Here is a 27,692-nt window from a genome sequence, read left to right on the forward strand (position 1 = left end):
GATATCGAAGGATGACGTGTATGGAGGACCATACATGACTTAAGTATAAATAAATAAAAATGTATAAATAAATACAGAAATAAATGAATACATACGTTAATAACAACAGAAATGTCTAAATAAATGTCTTAAATATATTTGCACATTTATTTATTCCCTGATTTATTTATTTTTCGATTTCGTGTCCTTATTTTAATGAGAAAGGCGGGCCTAACCGCAGTCTCATGCAGGATTGGTCAACTCCGCCCCCCACATTTATACATTTATTTATTTATACTTAAGTCATGTATGGTCCTCCATAGACGTGAACCCTTGAGCTGTGCATAAAAACTGGCACATCTCATTTTGCCCTTTGTCAGATCCTTGATACCTGCAGTGGTGTTGAGGATTCTGTCCCGCTTGGCCAAGTGTTTGCTTAGTAACTCTGTTTGTGTTCAAATCTATTCTCTGTAAATTGTTTCTTGACCATTAAATAAATACTTTGATATCATTGAATTGATCACTCAGTCTGAGGGTTTATTTCCTCACCAGGGAATTAAATAGGCTTAAATGTTGTAAGTTAGTAAGGACAGAAAACGTTTTGATTAGAGGAACCACATATGCTTAGGATTCCATCAACACAGACTCACCTTGGTCACCTTAATACTTGTCCAACAATTGAATCACCTAATTTATGTTAATTTACATTTTGTGAGAGAATCCTGCATCACATTCCCATTGCTTTTTTATTCACAGTATTTGTTTGACCAGATTTTCTTGTTTACCAATTTAGCCAGTAGAAGTACAGCATTTCAGTTACAGTAAAACTGTATATTATTACTGCTGCAAATATTAATTGATCCATAGTGTGTGAGTTTTCTTAAACTCCACATCACAGCAGTAGCAGAGTTTGATTGAAAAAGACACTGACAATGAGATTAAGACCATTACATTTTAATCAACACAATGCAGGTATTAAGGTTTAAATCCTTCACATCTCACAGCAGCAAATAAAAATGATTTAAAAAAGAAAGCGTTTTCTCTTGTGTTACGCTACTGCTGACATCCAAAGAGCTCGTACTGCTGGACCATATCCTCTAAGCCCAAACACGTTGGTCTGTGCTCCTCGACTTGACACTCGGCGTCTGTGGGCCAGTACTCGATCCAGGTTCTTTCCCCGAGCACGTACTGATACCTGTGGAGAGCAGAGTGAAATACCATGTGAAAATATCATGGAACATGATGTCGAAAAAGTGCTGAAACAGCAGATGGGAGCTGCAGTTGTTTAAAAACAAAGACACTTACAATTGATGTTGTTCATCTCTGTGAATATCTTGTGACGTGCCCATGATGAGGTACGTTTTGTCTTCACCCAGATTTAAAGACTGCCTGCAGTGTGGATAACTCAGGAATGTGCGCTTTTCCCCCGTCGGTCCCACACCGAAACTTCCTGCTATTGAAATAAATGAGAGGAGGAGATGTATAAAATCAATGAATAGTGAGACATTTTGGCGGTCTACATGCAGGTGCTGGGCTGTACCCCCACTGTTTTTTCGTCTGGCGATGCAAGCTAAGTTAGCCTGCTGCTAGGGGTAGTTTTCTACTTTGCAAACAGAAATCAATCTTTTCATGTGCCCCTCTGCACAAATCTAAATAAATATGCTTTCTTTAAATGGGCAATTATTGCTCTATGTGCATACAGAAACAACAATGCAGAAAAAAAGAGCCCCTTTTCAACTGGCAAAAAAGAACCTTAATATTCACTAATGTCTGGCTTTTGTCTGCAATGGCGATGGATTCAATCTGTATTCACTTCCAGGGCAAATGACTAAGCAGTAGTCACTGGTTTTACGAGGCTCTTATCAGCAGTGATGAAAACATGACAGCCAGGTGAACGTGCTTATTTGGTAAGACAGCAAGATGAGAGAGCACCTCATGTGTTGGTTGTGACATCAGACATGGAGACCACGGAAAAAACACGAAGGCAAACATTTTTGTCAAAGTTGAGACGGCATTAAAGAAAAGAGGACAGACAAAGAAGTGCAAGCTGCTTGCAGGAATGCTTGCAGTCTCTAGTACCAATAATATCGTGCCTGAAGTTTGTAATGCTGCTAGTAATACCATAAGGATATACCTGTGGCAACGAAATGAATGAAATCAACTGGTTCATTCATTTTCTCCACCTGACAAACTGACAACAGGTCTGTCTACAAACTAATCAAAATGAAGCATAGGCAGACAGCCCACATAGGTGATGGTGACAGGACGTTACAAAAAAAACAGAAACCAAAACAACAGATCAATGCAAACAATGTAGAAAAGACAATATCCCTGTTTTGGACCTTGGTGCAAACCTTCTGTGAAATGGCCTTAGAAATATATTAAATAAAAAACAAGGTGATTAAAATTTCTGATGGTTCACAGAGGAGATAAATACCCACCTTCTTTGATCACTTTCAATACCCTCATTGTGTAAATGTCAGTAATCAAACCGTCTGTGAAGTTCACCAGTCTCACTTTGTACACTGAGGACAGACAAGAGGAAGATGGTTACCTCACATATTTGATTATTTAACAATCACTCACTTACACAAACACACAATATGTTAAGTCTTAAACAAATCTCAACTCAAGTGTAGACAATCTTACCGAAATCTATTTTGCTGGTAGGAGTAATCACACAAGATTTTTCTGTGCGCAGATCATTGCTGATCTTTCCCTTCTTCTGCATACTGCAGTTCTCTGGAAATAAACAATAGGCACAAAGTAAATACACAAGTGATGACTCGATTAATTGACAACATGTGTTGGTGTATGGATGCATCAACCGGAGACATCAGCTTCTGGAGATTTACTGTGAGCCACTTTCCACGACCACCTCCTTCCAACTCAGTTAATCTTCACCCAAATTGAATGAGGTGTGATACTTAAAGGCTGCAGGTAACAGACAATGGAGGATGATGAAAGCACTACATTAGTGTCATGTGTTGAGCGTGTCTCTGCATGTTCTCCCCGTGTTCGCTCGAGATTTCTTCAGCTACTGTGGCTTCCTCCAACAGTCGAAAGTTAAGCAGGAGATTGTAGGTGTGAATGTGAGTGTGAACGGTTGTTGTCTCTGTATGTTGGCCCCTGATTTATCCAAGGTGTACCCTGCCTCCGCCCAATGTCAGCAAGGATTTGCTCCAGCTTCCCCCCGTGACCCTCAAAGGATAAGGGGTATAGATAGTGGATGAATGTATGAATGGCTTTTGTCTTCAAAGAGACACCACCCTGTTTACCTTCGGCACATGTGCACTCACCATTTCTACAGAGCCTCAGTAGCTGTCCAGCTTTCCTCTCTGGATGATAGAATTTCACACAATGTCTTTCTGCAATGGAAAATAAATATACAGGTGCTTACATAAGTGAAAATCAACATTAAACACTTGATAATTTTTTTTTTGGAGTGTTTGCAATTTGGTGGAGCTGATTGAATTATGGCGACTGTTAGGCCTTGGGGAAAGTAAGTGCTCTACTGAGTGTCTTTCAAAGTGTGTTTGAGGCTTACGGTCATAATATTCATAGACAGAAACAGTGGCTGGCTGTAAGACGCCCACATTCATCATCTGGTGAATCCTAAATGTGATCTCCTCTGGTCGTGTGTGAGAAACCTGCGGAGAAATTTAAAGCAAATGTGATGTAGAGACCGAACAAGGTCTAGAGAAAAAGGGGAAAGGGGGCAGAAAGGCTTGCGTCTCACCTTGTCCAGGTAGATAATCAGTGAGCCTCTTTCTGACAGGACAGTGTTCATCTCATATTTTGAAATAGTGCGGGCACGTCCTTTAGACAACTACACACACAAACAAACCGTTTCAGTCACCTTTCAAAACCATTAAACATGTCCTTTCTCACATTGGCTCTATGTGTGTATGTGTGTATCTGTAACAGCTCTCACTAAGTCCAAGTCATTAGTGTTGACGGTGAAGCCAGTCAGCAAACCAATATCCAAGATAGACATGCTTGCATCTCGCTCCTTGTCCTTATATCTGTGCAGGAAATGTACAATGTTCAATTAAATGAGACAGTTACAACAATAGAAAAAACACTTCAGTTAGTATTGTTTCTTTATTGTACTGACAAAACCTCTATTTTCAGCTTGTATATCGTCTCATCTGCATTCATTTTGTCTGGAAAAGCATGATAACACACAAGCATTAAATCCTCTCTCATAAAGAAAAAAAACTTGGCAGAATGATGGCGACTCAGCAGGAAAAACACAGTGTGCAGTTGCACAAACAAAATAGACGCATACAAGGAGAAAAACAGAGAAAATGACAAATGATCACAACAAATAAAAATGAAGAGACAGGCAAATTACCTGGGATGAGCTGCACTGACATGTTGAACTTCTGACAGTCGCTCTCCTGCTCTCTAGGTAGAGCATAATACAGCGACACCATCTGTCACACAGAAAATATCATAAATTGGCTTTTGTCGTACAAGCTTTGTTGACACTAGGTAATAAATGTATCTGGTCGGATCTGGGATCAATATGAACAGATACACAGCAGATGATAGAGCGAAGAACAAAAAACAAACATTTTACTTACTGTCACTGTTGCTTCTCCTGATCCTGTGGCAGTCACTTTCACATCCTGGTTTATATCATTGATCTGAGTATATAAAATACACACAAGAACACACTGGATCAGCAGAAGAAACAAAAAGAAAAGCAACATGCAAGTTTGTGTGTGAGAGTGTGTACTCACTTTAGATGTTCTTGTGGTATAGCGGTTTTCCCAATTGAAGTTAAACTTTTCAGGCTTTGCCCTGCCCGGCAACAAGATATCCACATTCAGATCGTACTCTGGTTCTTTAGCGCTGACCCAGTACTCTGCTACAGCCTGGTACACTGTGATGGTAGCCTGGAGATAGAGAAAGAGCGAGGGGGAGAAAATAACACTTTAAAAACCAAAGATATTGTTCATAGGACCAGATTAATTTACACAACATAAAGAAAGATCTAAAGTTCAACTCAATTTAATCCTTGGGGCAATTTAAGTTGTCAATCTCATCTTATTTTACTTCCAGCTTTTCTTGGTTTAGTTGATTCATTTGTTTTAATTGATTAATGTGCTTTGAATAACATTTCATGAACTGTAATTTTGTAAATTTTCTGTACTCAGCTATTTTGTAAATGAGGTATCAACCTAAATGTATTCCCGGGTTAAAGTAAAGGTTGAATGAATGAATAACAATTCAAATGCGTGATAACTAGCTAGAGGTGCATATGGAGAGAATGCTTTGGTTACCTGAGTTGATCCATATCCTCCGCCCACCTTCTGTTGTTGGTTGAACCATCTCACAATAGGTCGGGCTTCTTCGAAGGCCTTAATCAACAGAGGGGGAGAAAGGGTTGAAGTATCTGTGATCGAGCATCGGTTTCGGTTGGGTTTTCAGAAGCCCACCATGTAAATAGTTTTTTCTATCGTGGCAACTCTTCTTTGCAGAGACTTGGCGCTCACCTGATACAAGTAATCGATTATAAATGGTAAGAAATGTTTTATACTGTATAAGAAATTTGCAACCAGCATTAGCACAGGCCAACAGCCCATTCAAATAGTTATTTCAGAACAGGGACTGCACTAGTCTAATAATCCCTCCAGCCTTTTAATGAGGAGGCATGGCTTGTGACTGTTATAGTGTGTATCTCGGCTGGTCAAACACACATACTGTAAGTGGGACATGCTTACCCCGACCTTGACCAGAGCCAGAAGAGCATAAGCTGTGGCCTCCAGTGTGTAAATATGTCCCTTAACTACAGGCCAGTGGGACCGGTCTGAGGGGGAAAAAACAGACAAAGCAACTTTTTAATACAAAGAAGAACTTGTGACAAACTTCAGTGACTAAGAATATCTAATTTTGCCTAAAAATGAAATAAAAACAGGGGGAATTGGAAATTGTGAGCAAATACAAGCTTATTTAAATAAAAATCCAATTTATAATGTATTTTCAAGGCAAATACAGATATTTGACATTTAGTTTTTAATATGTACATTTATGTCAAGTATTTCTTAAATAAGACTTGATATTCAACTATAAAATAGATATACTTTATAGACAATGTTTTTTTAATTGTTAGCAGGATTATGCAAAAATATTCAACTGATTTTCATCAAAATTGTGTGGAGAGGCGGGGCATGACAAAAGAAAGAAAATATTAAAATAATGAAATTTGGTGCAGAGTTATGGAGGATCATACATGACTTAAGTATAAATAAATAAATGTATAAATAAACACAGAAATAAATAAATAAATACGTTAATAACAACAGAAATGTCTAAATAAATGTCTTAAATATATTTGCACATTTATTTATTTATTCCCTGATTTATTTTTCGATTTCAGTGTCCTTATGCTAATGAGAAAGGCGGGCCTAACCGCAGTCTCATGCAGGATTGGTCACAGGAGTGTATTGATCCAGCCCTACTACTTCTGCCCCTCAATGCTGACTGGTGTCCAGTAGCTGTTTGCAGCGTTGAGCCAGTTCACACTGAAAATGAACTAGTTCAAGCTCAGAGGGTTAGTTAAGGTTATTTTTTATTGGGATGATTTAGGTCCAGACCACCACAAACCACCTGCAGCTTCTGCTCTGCCCATGAAGCAGCTGATCTCTGAGCAGATTTGACCATAGAAACTCTGTGTTTTCACTGTTTCCACTGTTCTACAAAGTCACTGAGCGGCTGCTTCACGGTGACGAACTCAAGTCGCAGTCACTGCCTGTGTCTCTGTCTGAGCGAGTGTGTGGCGGTGTGGGGGGCGGAGCCACGGGGCCTGTGTGTGTGTGTGTGTGTGTGTGTGTAGCTCAGTTGACCAATCCTGCTCGAGACTGCGGTTAGGCCCGCCTCTCTCTTTAGCATAAGGACACTGAAATCGAAAAATAAAAATAAATAAAAACAGTGAAAACACAGAGTTTCTCTGGTCACATCTGCTCAGAGATCAGCTGCTTCATGGGCAGAGCAGAAGCTGCAGGTGGTTTGTACCGAGCTGGAGTTTCTGTTTCCTCCTTCTCCTCTCGGCTCGCTCCTTGTGCTCATTACAACACCAGACGTGACGCTCACAGTCAGGACTACTGACACCTAAATCATCCCAATAAAAAATAACCTTAACTAACCCTCTGAACTTGAACTAGTTCATTTTAAGTGTGAACTAGCTCAACGCTGCAAACAGCTACTGGACACCAGTCAGCATTAATAAATAAATAAATGTGCAAATATATTTAAGACATTTATTTAGACCTTTCTGTTGTTATTAACGTATTTATTTATTAATTCTGTATTAATAAATTTATTTCCTTTTTCATTTATTTATTTATTTCTGTATTTATTTATACATTTATTTCTGTATTTATTTATACTTAAGTCATGTATGGTCCTCAGAGTTGGATCGGGGGATTGAGGCTTTTTTTTTTACTTGGACATATTTGTTGATATTTCAGGAAATAATCCATGGATCTTGATGAAACCAATCAGACTTTTTAGGGGACTAATAGTCTTCAGTCATTATAATTTGGTGAAGATGCAAATAAAGATCTGGATCTAATGAACTTAAATGCAGTCAGAATAGGACTGTTGGGCTTTGGCAGAGGTATGTGTTATATTATTTTTATTATTATTATTATACTTAAATCTTCCCATAATATCAATGTTGTTCGGGCTCTAATTAATTGTGGATGTGTTTTATATTTGCTTGTACACATCCATATCATTTTGTTGTGTGGCAGCACCTGGAGAAGCGAACTTGAAGAGGACTTCCCGGTTCAGTTTTTCTTCGTTGGCCAAGGCGTACGATGTCATGGCAACAGCATATGGGTTGGTGAGGCTGGCCAAACGCCTCTCCAGGAACTGCACCGCTTTGTTTACACTGCCTGGAAAACTCTGGGCATAAGGAGAGGAAAAAAAAGAGGATGAGGGGAATTACTTTAATACAACATATTACAAAATGCATTGCAAAGAGTAGAAAGTACAGGTATTGCTGATACGTATATTATGTGGTAACCCTGACTCTAAAAGTGAAAAGTACCTGAAAATGAATCTACTTAATAATAAACTTCAATACAGTATCAAAGTAAATGTACTTTTTTGAGCAGCAAATCTGCCCCAAGTATTATTGTAACTGTATGTGCCGTGCAAGAGCAGGAAGGTTGACAGGAGTGGCAGGAGTAAATAAGGGGGGCAGGGCTCAGCCAATGGTTTCATAATGAGAAGTGAGAAAATTAAGAAAATACAAGATAGCCGGTACTCACACTAACAGTGGCAGCACATATAGTCCGTGACTCCTGCATGGAGATGAGGATGAAGGCCGTCATGGAGGCATCTGAATCGGAGCCACGCACATCACCCTACACACACGCATATGCCCAAATTTAATTCTATTTGTATATGGTGATATAATTTGTAATGTTACTCTTCATGTCCATTAAGTTGAAAACTGATGTTGATGAAATTAGTGTACGCACAATCATCTCTCCACTGTACACCCTTCCGACTTCTCTGAACACGCCGTCGGGTTGCTGCGCGTTGAGAATCAGGAACTTCACAGCGTCACAGATCACGTAGCTCTCCACTGCCACCAGACTGCTAGCCATGGCGAACACCTTGGTAACGTACGCTGTCAGCCTTAGGGAGGGGAGAGGGGGAATTGTTTAGTTCTATAAATTTATAGTAGAATATATGTTTGGAGACATTACATTACATATTAGAGGATGTTTACGTATGAGATCATAGATGTTATGATGCCTCACCAGGTGCTACTTTTGACGTGGAGGAACGTAGCAAAAGAGCCATCAGGTTTACGGAAAACAAGCTCGTTGTTGTAGCCTGGACACAAACAAAGCACACAATGCTTTTACTGAATATATCTGATGGCAGTTTTGTTTGTAAAAAACAGGTGAAAACCTTAGTTGTGTATGCGTCTATGTGTTGTATTTAGTAAAGCTGCTTTCAGACATGAACTTAAATCGTGATAATCCCTTGACGTCCCGGGGGGGGGGGGGGGGGGGGCTGTATGTGAGAATGCAAATGTCAGAGTGAGAGGCTCCAGAGTTTCTCCTGCCAGCCTCTGAATAAAGGCTCTGGATAAAGTTAAAATGAGCCATTGTGAGCAAGAAATCATCGGCAGGATTCACTGCAAGCATGTGGGTGGGTTGATGACGCTTCTTACACGCAAGAGACACAAAATGAGGATGGAAAAGCCGTGCCATATATGTAGAAGAAACTGACAATGATGTCAACAGAGAATTTAGTTATAAGAGACAATGCTCGTGTCGATATGCTGCAAACAACCCTTGATGTCTGCAGCAGAATTTATGTCACATCTTGCCTCTGTCTGCTAAACTAGAGATGTAGCATGTTGTGTCTCTTTTTTTTTTTTTTTTACTAGTATGTTTATTGAGCATCGACGATACAAAATGAGGACATAAAAGAGATACTGTATAATGTTCACATTTTTCCAAATTTTACAATTTACAGTGACTACAGTGACAGCGCCTAGCCAACAGAGTGCAAAAGGCCATAGAATGTTCTGCCTCAGCCGTTAAGATGTTGTTGTGTGGGATACCAAAGTGGGCAGAGAGGGGATAACATGACAACCCAGAGTTGGGACCAGGATGCAGAGCTGCAGTGCTAAACACTTCTCTGCGCTCCCTCAGGATCAGTCACACATCCCCATAGAGATTGTGTCTGTCCACCGTCCGATTTAATTATTGAAATTAAACAATAACAGAGCGAGAACTCCAGACAAAAATCTCATACAAATTAACACAACCTCTGAAGCAACACAGGAAACTAAGACTTTTAAATGTGCTCTTTTAAACATTAGATCACTGTCAACTTAGGCTATTTTCGTCTCCGATTACAACACAGATTTATTGTCACTCACTGAGAGGTGGCTGCATCCTGATGAATATGTCAATCTAAATAAATCTACTCCCCCCAGTCATATAAATTCCCACCTTCCCAGAGAATTCGGGCAAGGAGGTGGAGTTGCTGCTATTTTTATCTGCGGTCTATCAATTAATCCTAAACCTAAACTCAGCTATAACTCATTTGAATGTCTTGTTCTTAGTCTTCCACGCCAATCCAGGAAACACCAACAGCCAATCATATTTGCTGTAGTTTACCGTGCTCCGGGGGCTTATACCGAATTTTCAATGGAATTCCCTGAGTTTTTAATCAAACCTAGTCCAATCAAAGACCATCATGACCATTCATGTTGACAATAATAAAGATAGCCTTAGCCTAGCATTTATTTCGATACTAGACTCAATTGGTTTCAGTCAGTGTGTGCACAAACCTACTCATTGTTGTAACCACACACTTGACCTGGTATTATCGTACGGTGTCGGAATTGAACATTTAACAGTACTTCCGTGCAATCCAGTTCTATCAGACCATAATTTTAATAACATTCGATTTTTCAATAACTGAATATATGCCATTAATAAAAACTCATTTTCTAGATGTCTACCTGATATTGATATAGCAAATATAGCACATGGCTCGTCCGTTGCGACACCATTGCAAGCCAGAAGTCATATAAGAAAGTAATTTACAATTAGTGCATTCAACATCTTCAACACTTTGGCATGCAGATGGGAAGACTGAGGATTGAACCACCAACCTTAGTTGGAGGACGACCACTCTACCCACATATATATATTATATTCATATAATTGAATGTTTCCAGAATAACAAAACAGATTACCTGCTAGAATTTGATTCCCATGGCTGGAGATGGGACTACAGCTCCCATAATCCTGCTGAAGTGAAGTACCAGGAAGTACTAAACGAAGAACCGGCTCGCCAGTGTTGTTTACATCACGTGCAGGGAAGATGGCGTGTGATTCGAGACTGAATTGTTTCATTCATAATGTTCAGTGCAGACTTCGTTCAGCAGAGGAGACAGGTTGAAAGCCCCCGCAGCACCGCTGCCACCAGCATTTGTTCGGCCTTGCGTAGCCGCCTTTAGTCAAGAAGTAGTTGAAACTTACTCGTGGCTCAGAACCGATGAATTAAATGCTTCATGTGCGCAGCTCCTCCAGGATGTGGTGCGCGCTGGGGGCCCGCGGGAGTCATGGCGCAGACGCTGTGGTCCGATTCACACGTAATGAAACTCGAAGGACAGAGCCTAAAATTAGCGAACTCCTTCTTCGGAGGAAGCACTTGGATTGAGAGAGACGACGATCCATGGAGGAACAACGGTCACTTGGTCAACCGCTGAGACGCTGAAGCAATAGGTAGCAATACTGCAGCAGCAGTGCGAGCAAGAGGGGTTGATGGAAAATGTCTCTCTGGTTAAAAATGTGGGTGTGTATTATAGATGGTTGTGGAGATTGAGGTATGTCACATGATGTATGTCACATGATGTATGTAACATGATTGGCGCAGAGCAGCTCGAGTTGCCTGCCAGAACTAGCTCACCGGCGTCGCCACATTTCAGTCAGACAACTCATACTGTGCCACGCACCTAAGGGCTCAAAAGGTGTGATAACAACATAGGCTAAAGCAGTACAATGTAGCAGTTCCACCCAGAAGGGGTGGAAATAAAACAGTGAGCCACACTTATTTTCTATGCAACTACAAATAACTTTGGCATCTTTTAAAACTAACACACCAACAGCCATATTTGTTCTGTTAACAAAACGCAATTGCATACCTGCTCCATTCAATGACATGTGCTTAGGTTAGGCTATTGACAACTCAAATGCTTTAACTTGCATCAGTCTTCTAACGCTTCTGGTAATGCATCCAAAAGTTGCTGTGCTTCTTTCACTGACGTGAGATGCCGTCTGCTCCCATCTAGAGTAAACTAGAGAAGAAAGACGTTGGCCATGAACCCTGGACTGCTTCAGGCACACCTATGAGACGTACGTTGCACCTTCTGCTTCTCCCCTCCAGGTCAGTTAGCTTGGCTTTCAGCTTTGCATTATTTTCAGCAATAGAGGCTACCTTTGCTTCCAAGAACTGCAGCTGGTTCAGCCCAGATTCCAAATCAGAGATTCGCTGTTCATGGTTGGTTAACGTGGATTGTATCCCATCTAACTTTGCCGCCAGCTTGTTTTAAAATCGTACAGCTAGTGAGTCCGGTTTGGTTAGCAGGTCTGCTCTTAGCTCCGGTAGCATGTTTGCTAACGTAGCATTGTCCATAGCAGTGTCCGCTTGGGCAGCTTGTTCTGACTTATTCGACGGCTTGTTTGGTCTGGACGACATGTCGTTGGGCAAAAAACTTTTTTGGGTGCTGTTTGGTGTTTAGTTGTCACTAAGTTGAGATCATTTATATTGACTTATGGTCAAAATGGAAACTGTGTGGCGGGAGCCTGAAGAAACACGACTACTCCATTCAACTCACCAACCGGAAGTCCGTGTCTCGTTTGTTTTGATACCACTTCAGCCACAGTGAATTTAGGTATGCCCGAGTAAATACATCTGAGTGATCTTACCTGTCTTGATATGCTGGAGGGATGCATTTCGTTTCTGAAAGCCCACAGCCTCCCACTGGTTGGTTTTATCCAAATAAGTGGTTGCAATGAGTGGTAGGGTCATGTGGATCATGTTCTGCTCTCCGCAGCCTGACGGCTGTTGGATAAGGCTACCCATCGACTGCCCACTAATTGCGTTCTCTACCAATGGAGCAATGTTTTCCATCCCTGCAGGCACACACATCAACAGAAAAACCAAAGCACTTTAAATCAACAGGAGGAAACGTGCAAATAAACATGAATTCATTTTACGAGCATGCGATGCGCGACATGTCCAAATGTACCATAATCCCACCTGTCACAGAAATCTGTGTGCTAGTAGGTGTGTTTGGAACCAAATCTTTCCTCGGGATTCCACTGTTGATAATTATCTCTTCTTTACCTCCTGAAGAGAGAAACAGGATGAATTCAAGGAATAATGAAAACACAATATTACTACATTACTATCAAATGCAGCTGTTTATGTGGTAAACTCACCGACACCTTTCTTAGAGGGATCTAGTGTTATAATCTGTGGCTGTTTAACCAGAACACCTTCTGGCTAGAAAAAAAACCCAGCAGAAACAAACATTACAAATCACAACTACTTTTTAAGTAATATATTATGCTGGTTAACAATAAAACACAGAGTGTTTCTAAAAAAATAAATATTCAATCCTTTTTGGTCTGATTCTTCTTCTCAGTTGATTTTGCATTATGAAAGGGCTGATACAGTTTGCATTTGAAGTCAAAGTAAAGTCCTAAAAGATTTCTGCTTCACCAAACTTACTTTACCACAGGAGATCGCTGGTTGTTCCCCATTCAGTAAATCACTAGTCATCATCAGTATTTGGCCACTGACAGCTATATGTGAACAGCAGTAACTTTTGCATTTTATGAAATAGGAAAATGAGGACTGCATTGTAGAATTGTAGTTTCTAATGACACAAAAGCTGTGTCCCAATTGGACTGCATTTGGGATCCAATGGGTGAATCCTTCTCCGGCCAAACCTATCCCAGGATTCATTGTGTGCCAGAGGCAAAGCCAACGTGCTAGGTATACGAGTGGCAGGGCTGCAGTGAGCACAGCCATAGTAGCTAACGATGAGATGGTAAGAACGGGACAAGCTGGTGACACAAAAAGGAAATCCTTCCCAGACCATCTGATTCATGCTGGGCCTTTGCGAACTTGCTTTTATAGAGCCCGATGGAGTTATTGGGAATGATATTGACACACCTAATGAGAGCAGGATAATTTTACAAATTAAAATGGCTACATACAAAAACTCAGGTTAAACTGGTTGCAAAGGGCTGAAAGCAGCAACACATACATCCATATCACACAGTATCAGGCCTCAGGTCGAGTTGGTATAGGCAACCGGCTGCATGGTGAGCGTTATACTTGCTAAAGTTCTGCGACTTCCGGTAATAAACAAAGATTGAGACCCTCAAGGAGATCAACATTTAGCAAATGGTAAGATCAAGACAAAAAAATCTATGACACATCATACAAATAATTCCAAGCCTGGTCACACAGCTTGTCTACAATACTCCTCGCCATTTCTGTCACTTATGACATTGCCCTGATGACGAGCCCACTGACCCCATTAAGGTTTGTGACGTAGAACATGATGCACCAGGGAAAATAAAGGCAAACTCCACTTCTGGCAATGGGAAAGGTGTCATCACCTTTGTAGCAGGTTTACCTGCTTACACCTGCGAAATGTGGTGAAAAAGAGGTAAAGTACAGAGTGTGTTTCTCTTACCACCACCCGCAGCATCTTCATAACTCCATCATTGAGTGATGAGTCTTTAACAGCTGCTTTGACCCAAATTCTGAATTGTCCTTCCTTCATGGGAATGATGACGAATGGGACAGATCGTGTTGTTTGCTGCCCGACTCTGACCTCCTGACGATACCTTGCGTGTTTAGAAGCCACGCTGCACACATGCTCCTCCTCAAGCAAATCCACACGCACCTTGGGATAGACACAAAGATACAACAATGAGTGATGTATATGGGCAGTCGGTCAAAGATCTGCCTCAAGAAGATTCGGATTCTGGTTGAAATCTGCAAATACAAGAGGCTGGAAAAACCAAAGTTATCTACGAGTATTTAATAAGGGGCTTTCTGCAGAAAGCATCAACACAGGGAAACAACAAGGATCTCAGAGTGAAGATGCAGGACAGTCAAACTCAATGATCTTATGTAGGAGGACTAAGGCTATCTCTCTCAGCCAATCCAGACTGGTTCTGTAGGCGCAGGGAGAGAGCTATCTAAACACAGAAAACTGATTTACATTTCCTTTCGTTTACGTTTACGTTTCCTTTGGAGATAAGCACACAGTTCAGTTTCTTTGGGGGTCCAAACTTTAGACCCCCAAAGGATGCTGTTTTAAAGGATTAAAATTTGAATCGCCATTACGAGACAAAGCACGGAGAGACTTACTGAAACTTGACCGATGAAAAACGTGCACGGCCATCGGAAGCTTTGCTATCTAAGCTGCAGAAGCAACAAGGTTTTTTTTGCCAAACTTTCCACATCCAGGGATGAGGCTGTCAAGACCAGATTTGTGATATCCAACAAAATCGCAAAAAGGTGTAAACAATTCTCAGATGGGGATTTTATCAAGGAGTGTTTCGGTGGACTCTGCTGCACTAATATGCACATGAAGAAAGAGGCATATGAGAATATGTCCCTCTCTAGACGAACCGTAGGTTCGAGGACATCGCGGGAAATCTCGAGCTTCAGCTGCAAAAGAAAGGGGTCGATTTTGACATTTTCTCCTTGGCTCTAGATGAGAGCTGTGATGTTCACGACACAGCCCAGTTACTCATCTTTGGATGTGGGATGACGAAAGTCTTTGCGATTACGGAGGAGCTGGCAGCAACACGGTCAATAAAAGGGACGACAACTGGGAGTGATTTGTTCACGGAGGTAACTGCATGCTTGGACAAGCTCGGACTCAAATGGGACAAACTGGCAGGTGTTAAAACCGATGGTTGTACAAATCTGACAGGGGCTAATTTGGGACTTTTGAAGCAGATGCAAGATAAAGTGAGGGAAATTAACCCAGAAATTAAATAGCTATTTTTGCATTGTACTATAAATCAGGAGGTGTTGTGTAAGTCAGTGCTAAAAATAAATCATGTTACTGATGTTGTAACTAAATTAGTTAACTTTATCAGGGCAAGAGCATTGAATCACAGACAGTTTGTTCCACTTTTGAAGGAGCATGAGACTGAACATGATGACATAGGCTACCTCACAGCTGTCAGATGGCTCAGTCTGGGCAAAGTGCTTAAAACAGTATGGGACCTGAGAACAGAGATTCAAGAGTTCTGTGAAAAGAAAGGCAAGGACATCCAAGAGTTCTCAGATGCAGACTGGATGGCAGATCTTGCATTTGCTGTGGATGTCACTGCATTAATGAATGAGCTAAATACCAAGGTGCAAGGCAAGGGCCTATTTGCATATGAAATGTACAGCCTGGTGAGGGCTTTCATTAGAAAGTTGCAGTTTCTTTCAATCCGGTTGGAGGATAACATTCTCAACCACATGCCAACCCTGAAAGAATCCACACCATCAGTTTATCACCTCTGCAGGTACTCATACATGTTAGGGGCACTGCATGGTGAGTTTTCAAGAAGATTTCAAGACTTCAAAACAGTTGAAAGTGAAATGCACATGATTTCTTCTCCCTTCACGTGCAGTGTGGATAATGCACCAGTGATGTTCAGCTCGAACTCATTGACCCGCAGTCTGATACACTTTAAGTCAGTATCACTGCTGGAGTTTTATTGTTCTCTCAAAGAGGAGAACTTTCCATACATGAAGAGGCATGCTCAGAAGATGTTGGTTCTCTTTGGATCTACTTACATATGTGAACAAACATTTTCTGTGATGAAGTTTAACAAATCTAGATACAGATCTTCTCTCTGATGATCACCTGTCAGCTGTCCTTTGCATATCCACCTCAGATATTCAACCTGACTTCAGTGCACTTGTTCAAGCCCAAAACAGACCAAATTTCTCTCACTGAACAAGAAAACCCCCCCAGAAAACCAGTAAATGGGGTGATTAAACTATATACAAATAGTAATACAATTTTGTATAAAGTTCATTTTAAGCTGATCTTTGAAATACTGCTAAAAATGTGCATATTTTGTTCACAACTGTTCTTGTAAATGTTGATTAAAGTGTGATATATTGTTGTTGTTATTACTTTGCCTTCCTCACTTTTTCATTGCCTTACCATTACATTTACTCTTACCTGTAGAAGCTTATTAAATTAATATGAGTAGAATTGAGCTCAGCTTACTGGTACGGCCCTCCACAACAGTCCATGTTTCTCATGTGGCCCCTTGGGAAAATGAATTGCCCACCCCTGGTCTAAAGGGTCTAACAGTTTTCAAGTCATACACAGTTCAGACCATTAAAACAGTCCAGGTAATAAACTATTGGAGCAGTTTGTATATGTATGTAGAAAGGTCATAAAAGCCTTTAGAAAGAGCTACAAAAACTTACTTTCCAACTACAACATAGGTTTCACACATACTTAGTTAATTTTTCCATTACAGGATTCTTCTTCAAAAATTCCTCTGATATTTGAAAATTTCAGGTACACTTTGATTTACATAAAAAATAAATTAACAAAAATTTTATGGTTGAAATTGTTGTTTTGACCTTGAGAATAAGAAGGAGGCATGTCAGCCACTACTACACATATCCAGGGTTTCTTCAGGTTTTCACAAGTAAGATTTAAGAATTTTTAGACCATAATAAATGAAATTTAAGACTTACGTCAATTACGACGGATACAAAGGAATATTGGAGTCATAATTGAATATAAAGTGAAGTAGCAAAGTAGAGAATAACCCTGGAAACGCAAACTATCTAACAAACTACAGGCAGTATCAGTGTACCGAAACAAACTCTGAACAAAGTGTTGGTAGACTCAACTATCAGTCCCATGTTGTTCTTGTTTGTAGTTTTATCAAAGAGAAAGAACTACAAATACAGAGATATTAGAAACTATGCATGAAGCCAAATCATTTCTCTCAGAATAATGGTAATCTTAAAGTGCAGCTGATTTTGAATTAAATGACCTACTTAAACATATTTAAGACTTAGTATGTTGCATCATACCACATTTAAGACCCTTAACAGCCTAAAATTCTACCAATTTTAGACTTTGTTAGACTTTTTAAGATCCCACAAAAAACCCTATGAAAGCCAGGAGCAACAACCACTTAAATATCTACTTTTGCTTTCTTAGACATCAGTGAGAAAAATTATCATCCTCTCATTGACTCCATCGAGAAAAAACAAAGCATCGCGCTCCGACTTACTGTGATAACATCAGGGGTGTAGTTGTGAAGGATCGCCTTTACTTCCAGCTGCTCTCCACGGACAGCAGAGTAGGGCAGTCTGAGATCGATGAAGAAGTCCTTCCGGACAATCACTTCCAATGGTTCGCCAATGCAGATTCCTTAACGATGAGAAGGATAAGAAGTATTGAAACAGAGCAGAAGAAAATGGGGGATGAGAGAGATTTAAGATGATCGTGGTACGACTAAAATTCACAGAGTCCTCACCGCGGGTTCTTGACAGACTGATGCCAGTGAACTGCCAGGTTGTGATTGAGTCTTGCAAAGGAACGCTCTTCACAAAGGATGTGGAGTCACTGAATCAAACAAAAAAAGTGCACAAACTAAGAGAGGTTTTCAACGTTGGTGGTGTAATGAACGGAGTATAGTATTTTTGAATGTCTCTTTTAGTTGTCTCACCAGTCCGGTGTTTGTTGCGGGCAAGGAGGCAGTTTGATGTCTGACCACAGCCAACTCTCAGGGAACTTGGTGCGAGAAACAATGTCATTGCTGTCCATGTAACTGTTGTCGTCCTCCTGACCTGGAGAGTCATTAACAAGGAAGGTTACCACTTTGATTGTCTCACAACCACCAGTCTGACACATAGATCCTAAATAGAGATGGACACAAAAGTGAAGCCTGTCTTGTTTTGCCACCTGGTAGCTGGCCCTGGATGACCAACCCAGCCCTCTTCCCCCCTTCCCTCATCACCCATCTCTTACTGCGGGCCAAGACGAGCTGATCCTGCTTCAATTCGCCTCGCAGGTTCTCCACCTCTGTGCAGCAGTGCAGGAAAGCCTCAGCACAGGATGCACCGTCCGAGATGTACTTACTGCGCGTCTGACAAGTGTATGACAGGGGGGTGTCCCTCATGCCATCCAAACAACATTCACGCTGCAGTTCATTTGTACAATGACTCACTGGAAAGAGGGTTGAGGAGAGACAGAGGTGAGAAGGGATGAAGTACAAAATGAAAGGGGAGCTGTTTGGAATAAAGCATTTTAAATTAATGCAAATTAGAAACAGAGATACATAAACTAGTCAAGTCAATCTTATCCATCTTACGGCAGTTCACTTTTATTCAAAATTCAAATAGTCATGTGTAGACTAGATAGTTTAGAGTTGTGGTTCTTACCCAAGCTGGTCGTGACATGCATTATAGTGGGAGATCGTTTCCTCCTGGTGAGGACCGGACATTTCCTCTCTGGAAATGCAACACAGACTAAGTATTAAACAGAGCCACTTACGGAGGATATAGTTTGACTTTGGTCTTGACGGTTGGATGAAATCAGTTTAATGTGAGAAAGTAAAACAAATGAGAGAACATCTGTGTCACCTTGTCTGTAGGGAGTCCCTGCAGTGCTGGACTCGAACAACAGGCCGGCATCGTAGAACACACTCATACCGTCCTTCCCTCCGCCGGGTGTGCAGCCTGTGTCGTATTTCTCGACAATGTCCCACACCTGAACAGTGTGGAAGTCATTTACACATAGGGATACAAAGTTAAGAATAAAGGAAATAAATCAAGTTCTGAATCACAATAAGAAAGACGTATTTATAAAGTGCATCAGCAGCATGACAGATATCTAGAGTATACTGGATATTCATCACTATACATATATATGTACATTATTACCTCCACCATGGAGGTTGTGTTTTCACCTGTGTCTACTGGTTTGTCTGTTGGTGGATATTTTTGTCAGCAAGATTAAACAAAACCACTGAACCAATTTCCCCCAAACTTGGTGGAGAAAAGGTCCTGATCATTAGTCTTATGTCCAAATATGGATAAAGGCACATCCGGCAATTTTTTTGCTATTCTTTTAATGACAAATAAATAAGCACTATCTTTTTTCATTTGTATCTATACTATAATTTTTAGACTATCATATATTAGGCCTTGGCGGAGGAATTGTGACCCTCCAAAATAAGATGCTTTCACAAATGGACTGACAACGAGATAATCTGACCTTCTCGGAGCTGGATATCCACTGAAGGTTCACCGGCATAGAATGGGCGTTTTCATTACCCTTCTAACACGTAACGGATGCAAAAGTGAAAAAAACTAATATCCCAGGATGAAAAAGCGGTGCCAACCACGTAGGAGACCCTGATGAAATGTGTAGAGGTGTGGGTGATATGGGCCGATGCCACTGTGAATGTGCTGTAAACAAAAACCACAAGATCTCTGCAGCCAGACAAACACGTTACATCCTGCGCCTCCCCTCACATGAACGCTTCAGAGATTTCTGTGCTGTTGTGAACACGTCTAAGCAGAGAATCTCCTCCTGCATCATTCATTCAGAAAGGCAAACTTCGGAGTTCATGTCTGAAACGACCTATATTGAAAACTTAGGGCACTTTTTTTTTTATTTAACCACTTTTGGAAATATTACAATTGATAATGATAGAATAAAGAAATTGCCTTTTTCTGGGTGAGGCGGTGCTTGTTATTGAGAACGTAGACGCCTTTGTCCACTGCTACCAGTCCCACCAAGGCCTCTGGATCTCCGGTGACCTTCAGACCAAACATCCTGTTAGGCTCGTAGGACAGAGCGGCTCTCGTAGATTCCAGCTTCAGCTAAACATGAAGGGAAGGGCGGAAAAATACAGACCCAACTTTTTCACTCTCTGCTTGTCTGGTTTCTTCTCGTAATTAGTTTAACTCTTTAAAAACAGTGATGTGGGTCATACCGAGCCCATGCAGGTGTCCTTGACATCCACCCACACAGAGTCTGACACTACCTCATTGTCAGTTAGATGATAATAGGCTATGATGCGGAATGATGGCAGCATGTCTTTGGTGATGGGAACTATCAGGGCAATCAACACTTGGCCTCTTGTATGGTAACGGCCATGTTGGATTAACTGACCCCTGCTCAGGATCTAGGGGCACAGATTGACACATAAGTACTTAAAACCGGAGTTTATACTTTACATAGGTCGAGCCACGAGGCAGAGAAAAACATCTCTCACCAGGTATGTGATGTCACTGTCTTGATTTGACTGTTTTTTTAGATTGAGGTTGACTTTCAGATTATTTCCTAATTCCAGTCCTTCTGTATCCACATCTACAAAACATGATATTTTGCAATGAATGCGAGACACTGAATAGTTTATGGCGCATACAGTACTTTATCATCACAGCCTTGTCCTATCATCTGAAGTTATTTAGACTTACCTATGTGGATGTAGTTTTGGCTTTTAGTGTTGTATTTGTGAGCTGTCATGGTGGCTTCTGCTTGTCTCTCAGGTGAGATACGAGGATCTTTGGTCTTGGCCTTCAATTAGAGACACATATGTTTATAAAGAAATACATATAAAAGATCTCAGCTCTGCACAGTCCCGTCCGATCTCATCCTATTGTTGAATGACATGACGAGAATTGATGAGGGTTTTAAAGTCCTCCTCCAGAAGTGTATTACACCTTTAGAACTCTTAGTTCAAAAAAATCCTTGTATCACCTTAAAATGGCTTAAATGTAACACTTCTTCTTCCTTCCTACATCCGTGACTGCGATCGGTGAATAAGCTCATATGACCTCTGCGGCGGAGTTGCCTTTTCCAGCTACTGAGGCTTTATCCATACTACTATGTTATACTAAAATGATCTCTGTCAATGTGAGTGCTTTGGCTCGTTTCAGGAAAAAATCCCATCTATAATAACACATCTAAAATTATGTCATGCACATGCTGGTGTACACAGGAACTGCTCTAGGAATCGATTTTTCCCTTCACATGTTACCGGTTGTATCATTGTACAATGCAGAATTTAACAACAATTGTAATTGATTATCCATGATGTGTTCTACACTGGAGGCCAAGGCTTATGCCGTCTGTTTTTTCATGTGACAGGCGACTGTTTCCAAACGAACTGTGTCATATGAAGAGCAAAAATTTAAATCAAGAAACTTCAGACACTTACATTGATGGTCAGTGTTGAAACTCCGGCCACTGTGTTGACTGTAAGCTTTGCATAGCCATTTGCTGCAGTTATACCCTGAAGCTGACCTGGATTCACCACCACTTCAATGCCTTGTGCTGGAGTTCCATCTGGATCTGTGACTTCAATCTGTCATCAAGGAAACAGACAGCCAAACAATGAGAAATATTCACCTGTATTATCAAAGCATACAGTTAATCACATATTATATGTGTAATAATAGACAGAACAGAACAATGGTGAATGTTAGCACAAAACTAATTAGGGCCACTCAGATCTGGCAAACAGGAGCGTACTGCCCAAGTGCCATCATTCCACACAGTATGTGGGCTGGATGACAGTGGGACAGTGTAGGCCCAAACAATTTTGCAATGTGGGATTAGAATATTTAATCTGTTGATTTGAGTAGGAATTATCTAACCTTTAATATACAAACTCAAGACAACTACAACAACAGAAATAATAATAATAATACTATATTACGATACATTTTATTTCACTACGCCTTGACAGACACCCAAAGACACCTTGCGATATATTACAAATAAAAAGATGAATAATTTAAGCAAAACCAAACATTGAAATTGGATTAGTGTTTTGTTCATGTTTTTTTGGACAGTCAGTTCAGAAAATGTTTTTGATTGCATATATATTATCCATAGATATTTTTAATTATATAACTTAGGTAATTTTATTTTATTTAAGGTTGCCTGGCAAAAGCTGATAAATCAAATTAGCTTGTACAGCTAACTTGTTTACAGTATTTTGTCTGTGGAATAAGGAGCACTGTCTCCAGCAAATAAATAAACACATGATTTGAAATGTATGAATTACTGCTTGCCCTCTGGAATATAATTCGTTCATGTTGCATCATTGAAATATAGAACGTCACTGTTATTTTATATAATTGTATAAATCTGTCAGGGCTTTACCGCAACATCGAAGGTCATTCCCGGTTTGAAAAATGTGGGCGTTTTCTTGAAGTGGATGGTGTAGGGTGATGTGACAATCTGGATACCTCTCAACTCTGCCTCCACCATCTCACCACCTGTGCAGATACACAAACGCACACCCAACCACAGCCTCATTACATTTGTTCACATTCTAAACTGATATATGAAAATGGTCATTTCTAATGCACATATCCTAAATGAAGTTGATATTTTTGCTCATAGTGTGGATATTTGTCAATGACATTGAATAAGTCCTTGGAGCTGCTGAATCAGACAAGCTGAAATGGCACAAACTCACAGTTTGTCTTTCTTACCGCTCTCTGTCAGCACACTGACGGCTACAAATATCGGACTCCCCACCAGTTTATTGATATCCTGGAAGGTCTGTGTGATGTGCTGTCTCTTCAGTTGGACCACCCCATTACCATTCTCGATCTAATGTGACATAACACATATAAAACTATTAAACACAGTATAGTGGCACAGTAGAACAGTAAGCAAAAAGTTGGAGGTACTAGTCAGTCTGGCTTCATTCTGAACATCATGAATATTTAATATCTGCAGATAGGAATGGGACAATGAAATGCAATGCAACTGGCAAATTGGCAGACAGAATTATAGTATGTGCTCACCAATATTCTCTGACGAGAGCTGGGGAAGCTTATCTTCTGGCCATCATACTGAACCCCAAATACCACGTATGCTTGGCCACTCACCTCTTCACCAAACAGATAACTAAAAGCCAGAAGCAAAGGTTTAAACCCAAAAAGAAGAAAAACTGGGCCACTAAAATTGGGATCATCAAAATGTATAATAATATATAATAATAAAAATAATAATATAATACATAAGAATTTTTTGCGCTTTTCAATGCTCTCAAAGACGCTTTACAAAAATAAGGAAACAATCAATAAACTCGTTAACACAAATAAAAAGAAAAGTATACTAAGAAAATATAAAACGAAATCAAAACAATGGCGGATCCAGGGGTAAAAGCTCTAAACACATCCTCTAATTCAATCAATCCAATAATGACAACTCTTCTCTTTAGAACCACAAAACAAAACCCTTCACATACGTAGCTTTGATGTTGATGGTGAGATCTGGACTGTCGACATAGAAGAAGGAGCTCGAAGGCGTCAGTTTCACCTCAAAACTGGGCAGCACTAAAAAATTTACAAATGTAATAAATCAAGTAAGTTTATTGTGGAAGTAAAAATTAATGAATGCTTTTTAGGTTTTACAGTAAATAACGCTTGAGGTAAAAGGGACTCACCATATTCTTTGACCTCGAACTCTGCAGAAAAGCTCTCCTGTGGGTTGCTGTGGAACTTAGCGACAACTTTCCAAAGTCCAGGGCTGCATGAATGCACGCACGCACGCGCACGCACGCGCACACACACACACACACACACACACACACACACACACACACACACACACACACACACACACAAATGCAAAAATTAGAATTAAAATATCTGAAGATGAGAAAAACTGCATTTAAAGTATTCAGGTTGACTCTCTAATAAATCATGAAGTCTGTCACTGTTCTTTTATTTCTTTCAGTCCAATAGACTAAAAATATCAGGTTGTAAATAAAGATTAATAAACTGACGGCTGCCCAAAATAGTTTAATTTAATTTAATAAAATACTAACCTGACAATTTCACCGAGTTGGTAATCTCCAGAGTGGATCCCTGATTTCAGAGAGACTGGATCCAGAGGTAAAACGATGCCTTCAGGAGTCTAAAAATAAAAATCATTGGAAAACCATTAACACTGAACCCTGCCACTTTTAGTGAAGTCTAACATTACAAACAACCAACAGTTTTCAACCAGCTCAATGATGGACACTTGGCTATTTCAACAATGCTTCTTTACTTGAACAATGAGTGATGGGACGACTGTTACAGGAGATCCCTTGAAACGTGAAATGATTAGTCTTAGAAACGGGGTCCACTGAAGGTATTTAAAAAAAAATTTTAAATCTAAGAATTCGTTGGAGTTGATGGTGAAAGGTAGGAAATGATGTGCCATTGAGTTGATTGTAATTCAACTTTTCTTTGTAAAATGTAAAGGTAAAATGCAATACCACAAACTCAATGGAAATGGAAGCTTCGCTTTGAATTTGCTCGTCCCTCTCCACCGGCTCCATGCCGGGCGTCACTGCAAACATCCTGAAATTAACTGACAGGAAGAGAGACAGAGATTTATCTTACAGTGCAGTCATTCATAAAAAATAAAAAATGATGGCCTACTTGCAGGGATATGGGTGAGTTCGTCAGCGCTGAAGTCGTATTGAACTGACCTTTACTGTTTGGGGTGTAGAGGGTCTTGTCAGTCTGGATGAAGATGTAACCAGACTGGAAGGACACCAAGACGACTTTCTCCAGCAGGCGGTCAGGGAACTGAGCTTGCAGGTAGACGTACTGCTTCACTTTGGGGTCCTTGCTAAAGTCTCCAGCAGGGATCTGATGGCAGCATGTAGAGAAATGAGTGTGTGAACGAGGAGCAGGACGAACATGTGCGAGGAGCATTTCTCTCGGAGTTCATGTTAGAAAATGATGCCAAGTCACAGCAACAGTGGCTCACATACCCTTATTTGTCCCAGTGCCTGGAAGTGTCCTACACTGGTAAGAGTCACAGATGTGGTTGCCAGCCTTTTGTTCTTGGTTGGATGGTTCATCACGTTGATTTCGACCCTGATGTTTCCTCCTGTGCAGTCTTGACACTCCACAAAGACATTTTCTGCCGTTCCTACACGCAGCAAGTTGGGGGCAGACATCACCTTCCTACAGAGCAGGAGGAAAAGACAAAGATAAATAAAAACCACCGTCATAATGCCACAGTATAATCTAGCCAACCTACAGCAAGGACTAATGGTAATTGAGCAATCTGCTCCTGTTTGCTCGATCTGGGCCACAACTAAACCACAGCAATACTTCAAGTCAACCAAAGGTGACCTGAACTTGTTTTGTGGTGTTTGGGCCATCGTCACCATTTACCATATGGGCCACTATAGGTCTACATCCACCTTACATTTGACCTAGAGCAGGGCATGTTTCCAAAAAGGAACTCATTTGTTTTGGTATATTTGGGCCACTTTTGCTATTTTACAAGTGGGCTATTTTAGGCTCATATCAATTTTGGCCAGGCCACACGAAGGCCAGATGTGCAGCAGTGGCTCACATCCATATGAACTAACACCTTTTTTTACCTATAGGAGGTTGTATTTTCATCTGTATGTGTTTTTGTGATTGTGTGTTTGTTGGCAGGATTATGCTTAACTACTGTACAAATTACCATGAAAATCCATTTTGTGGAGGGATGTGGTGTGGGTCAGAAAAGAACCAATGAAATCTTGACACATTTGGAAAACATAAAAAGAGGACAAAGGTCCAGCATTGAAGCAGACTCTTTTCTTAGTCTGACAAATAGGCATATTAAAGCTACTTCGGCTGTCTTTGACAGCTTGCTGTACTATTTGGATTTGACTATGTTCGATTAAATATTCAAGTTAATAAGCCACTTAAATGTCTTTACTCACGGGCCAAGATGAGCACTTGTCACTGAAAACAGGATTTAAATTTGGCATGTCTTGTATGATCGAGTAAAAATATATGTTATTTAATGATTAGATTATAATATCTATACATATAAATTCCTGAAAATGCATTGAAATGCCCAAGTTTAGAATTAGTTATATTTTAATTCATAATGATAATATAAATATTAAAACAGCTGCAAGACATATCCTAAGATGCTTCATAGACTGTAGGTCCAATGAGGGTAATGATTCAGCTAAGTGAATAAAATGTTTTAAAACAGTCTCCGCTCTGATATCTTTGACAACTCACATCCTGCTGATGTCTATGAATGCGCTGACTGCCCGTAACGGATCGGGCCCAGTCTACATCCTGGACATAATTAAACCTTACAACCCGACTCGTCCAGTCCACTCTGCATCTGCCAATCAGCTTGCTGCTCCCGCACTGCGATCTAGACACCCAACAAAAAAACGCTATTCAAAACTCACCTCTTCAGAGCTGCCTTCAATGTATAATGATGTTATGATTTTATCCTAGTTCTTTCAAAAGCACTATACAAATAAGATTTATTAATAACATCATTATTATTATTATTATTATTGTTACTCAAAGTAAAAAAATGTCATATCTCTCTATGTGAACAAAAATAGGAGGGGGGGTTTCTGGATTTGCCCGTGTCTGCATGGATCCCCTCTAAAAGTTAATGGGTTCTTTCATTGCCCATGTACAATTGTTCCACAAAGTTTTGTGGAAATCCACTCAGTATGCATTTGCGTTAGCCTGCTGAAAAACAAATGGACAGGGATGAAATCATAAACTGCCCAGCAGACGTAACAAAGACAGATCTACTCACAGTGGAGCTCCATCAACCAGTGAGGTGACAGAGGCAAAGGCCAGCCAGGACAACAGCCACAGTGGAGTCCTACTCATCCTCCTCGCTGATTCTGTTCTGCTGACAATGTCGACTGTTGCACTGCCGCTCCCTCCTTTTTATATTCTCGCTTCCCTCCTCTACTGAGTTCACCTCCACACGGACTCACCAGCCCCTTCCCAGAGTTCTCTGAACACATGTCAACACAAACACAAGTACACAATTTCCCAGCAGCAGTTGAGAAATTGTTCAGTTCCGATAAAGGTTATCACCTTTGTGAAGAAAAAGATAAACATAAGAGAATCAATACTAGTCAACAGAACCGACTGATGCAAAACATACTCACAAATAAACACTTAATTGCAGAATCTATTCTGCTTTAGCCATGGACAGTTTTTTAAATGAGACATAAAAAAAATGCTTTTTTTTTGTTTTGATTAGAAACTTCCACTCACTTATAGTTCTTCTGAGATTGCTGATTCAGAACACACACACACAGTCACAAATCACACACAAGCAAACACACTCT

General features: G+C 40.4%; 1 protein-coding gene across 5 annotated transcripts; it reads right to left on the minus strand.

Annotated features, from left to right (window-relative positions):
- Positions 1 to 917: 917 nt before the first annotated feature.
- LOC128431082 (complement C3) lies at positions 918 to 27,303 on the minus strand. 5 transcript variants are annotated; one of them, XM_053417320.1, is made up of 43 exons: positions 27,146 to 27,303; positions 25,341 to 25,536; positions 25,053 to 25,215; positions 24,837 to 24,931; positions 24,402 to 24,490; positions 24,018 to 24,100; positions 23,820 to 23,907; positions 23,374 to 23,476; positions 23,056 to 23,176; positions 22,721 to 22,836; positions 21,771 to 21,917; positions 21,028 to 21,127; positions 20,823 to 20,917; positions 20,541 to 20,732; positions 20,272 to 20,427; positions 19,183 to 19,309; positions 18,982 to 19,050; positions 18,569 to 18,766; positions 18,267 to 18,387; positions 18,075 to 18,163; positions 17,829 to 17,968; positions 14,243 to 14,455; positions 12,975 to 13,038; positions 12,793 to 12,882; positions 12,459 to 12,665; positions 8,763 to 8,838; positions 8,478 to 8,637; positions 8,265 to 8,360; positions 7,746 to 7,896; positions 5,712 to 5,797; positions 5,271 to 5,348; positions 4,728 to 4,883; positions 4,569 to 4,631; positions 4,337 to 4,418; positions 4,097 to 4,145; positions 3,914 to 4,004; positions 3,719 to 3,808; positions 3,527 to 3,629; positions 3,279 to 3,347; positions 2,629 to 2,721; positions 2,421 to 2,504; positions 1,285 to 1,432; positions 918 to 1,174 (listed from the first exon to the last, which is right to left on the minus strand). In XM_053417320.1, exons 1-43 carry the CDS (start codon positions 27,220 to 27,222, stop codon positions 1,033 to 1,035), a joined length of 4,956 nt encoding a protein of 1,651 aa, XP_053273295.1. In that variant the 5' UTR covers positions 27,223 to 27,303; the 3' UTR covers positions 918 to 1,032. The 5 variants fall into 5 exon arrangements, 3 of the variants coding, with proteins under 3 accessions (XP_053273295.1, XP_053273287.1, XP_053273280.1); XM_053417312.1 differs by having other exon boundaries at positions 1,285 to 1,429; positions 3,258 to 3,347; XM_053417305.1 differs by having other exon boundaries at positions 3,258 to 3,347.
- Positions 27,304 to 27,692: the final 389 nt, after the last annotated feature.

The sequence above is a fragment of the Pleuronectes platessa genome, chromosome 3 (genome assembly GCF_947347685.1).
Source record: "Pleuronectes platessa chromosome 3, fPlePla1.1, whole genome shotgun sequence".
Lineage (NCBI taxonomy): Eukaryota > Metazoa > Chordata > Actinopteri > Pleuronectiformes > Pleuronectidae > Pleuronectes > Pleuronectes platessa.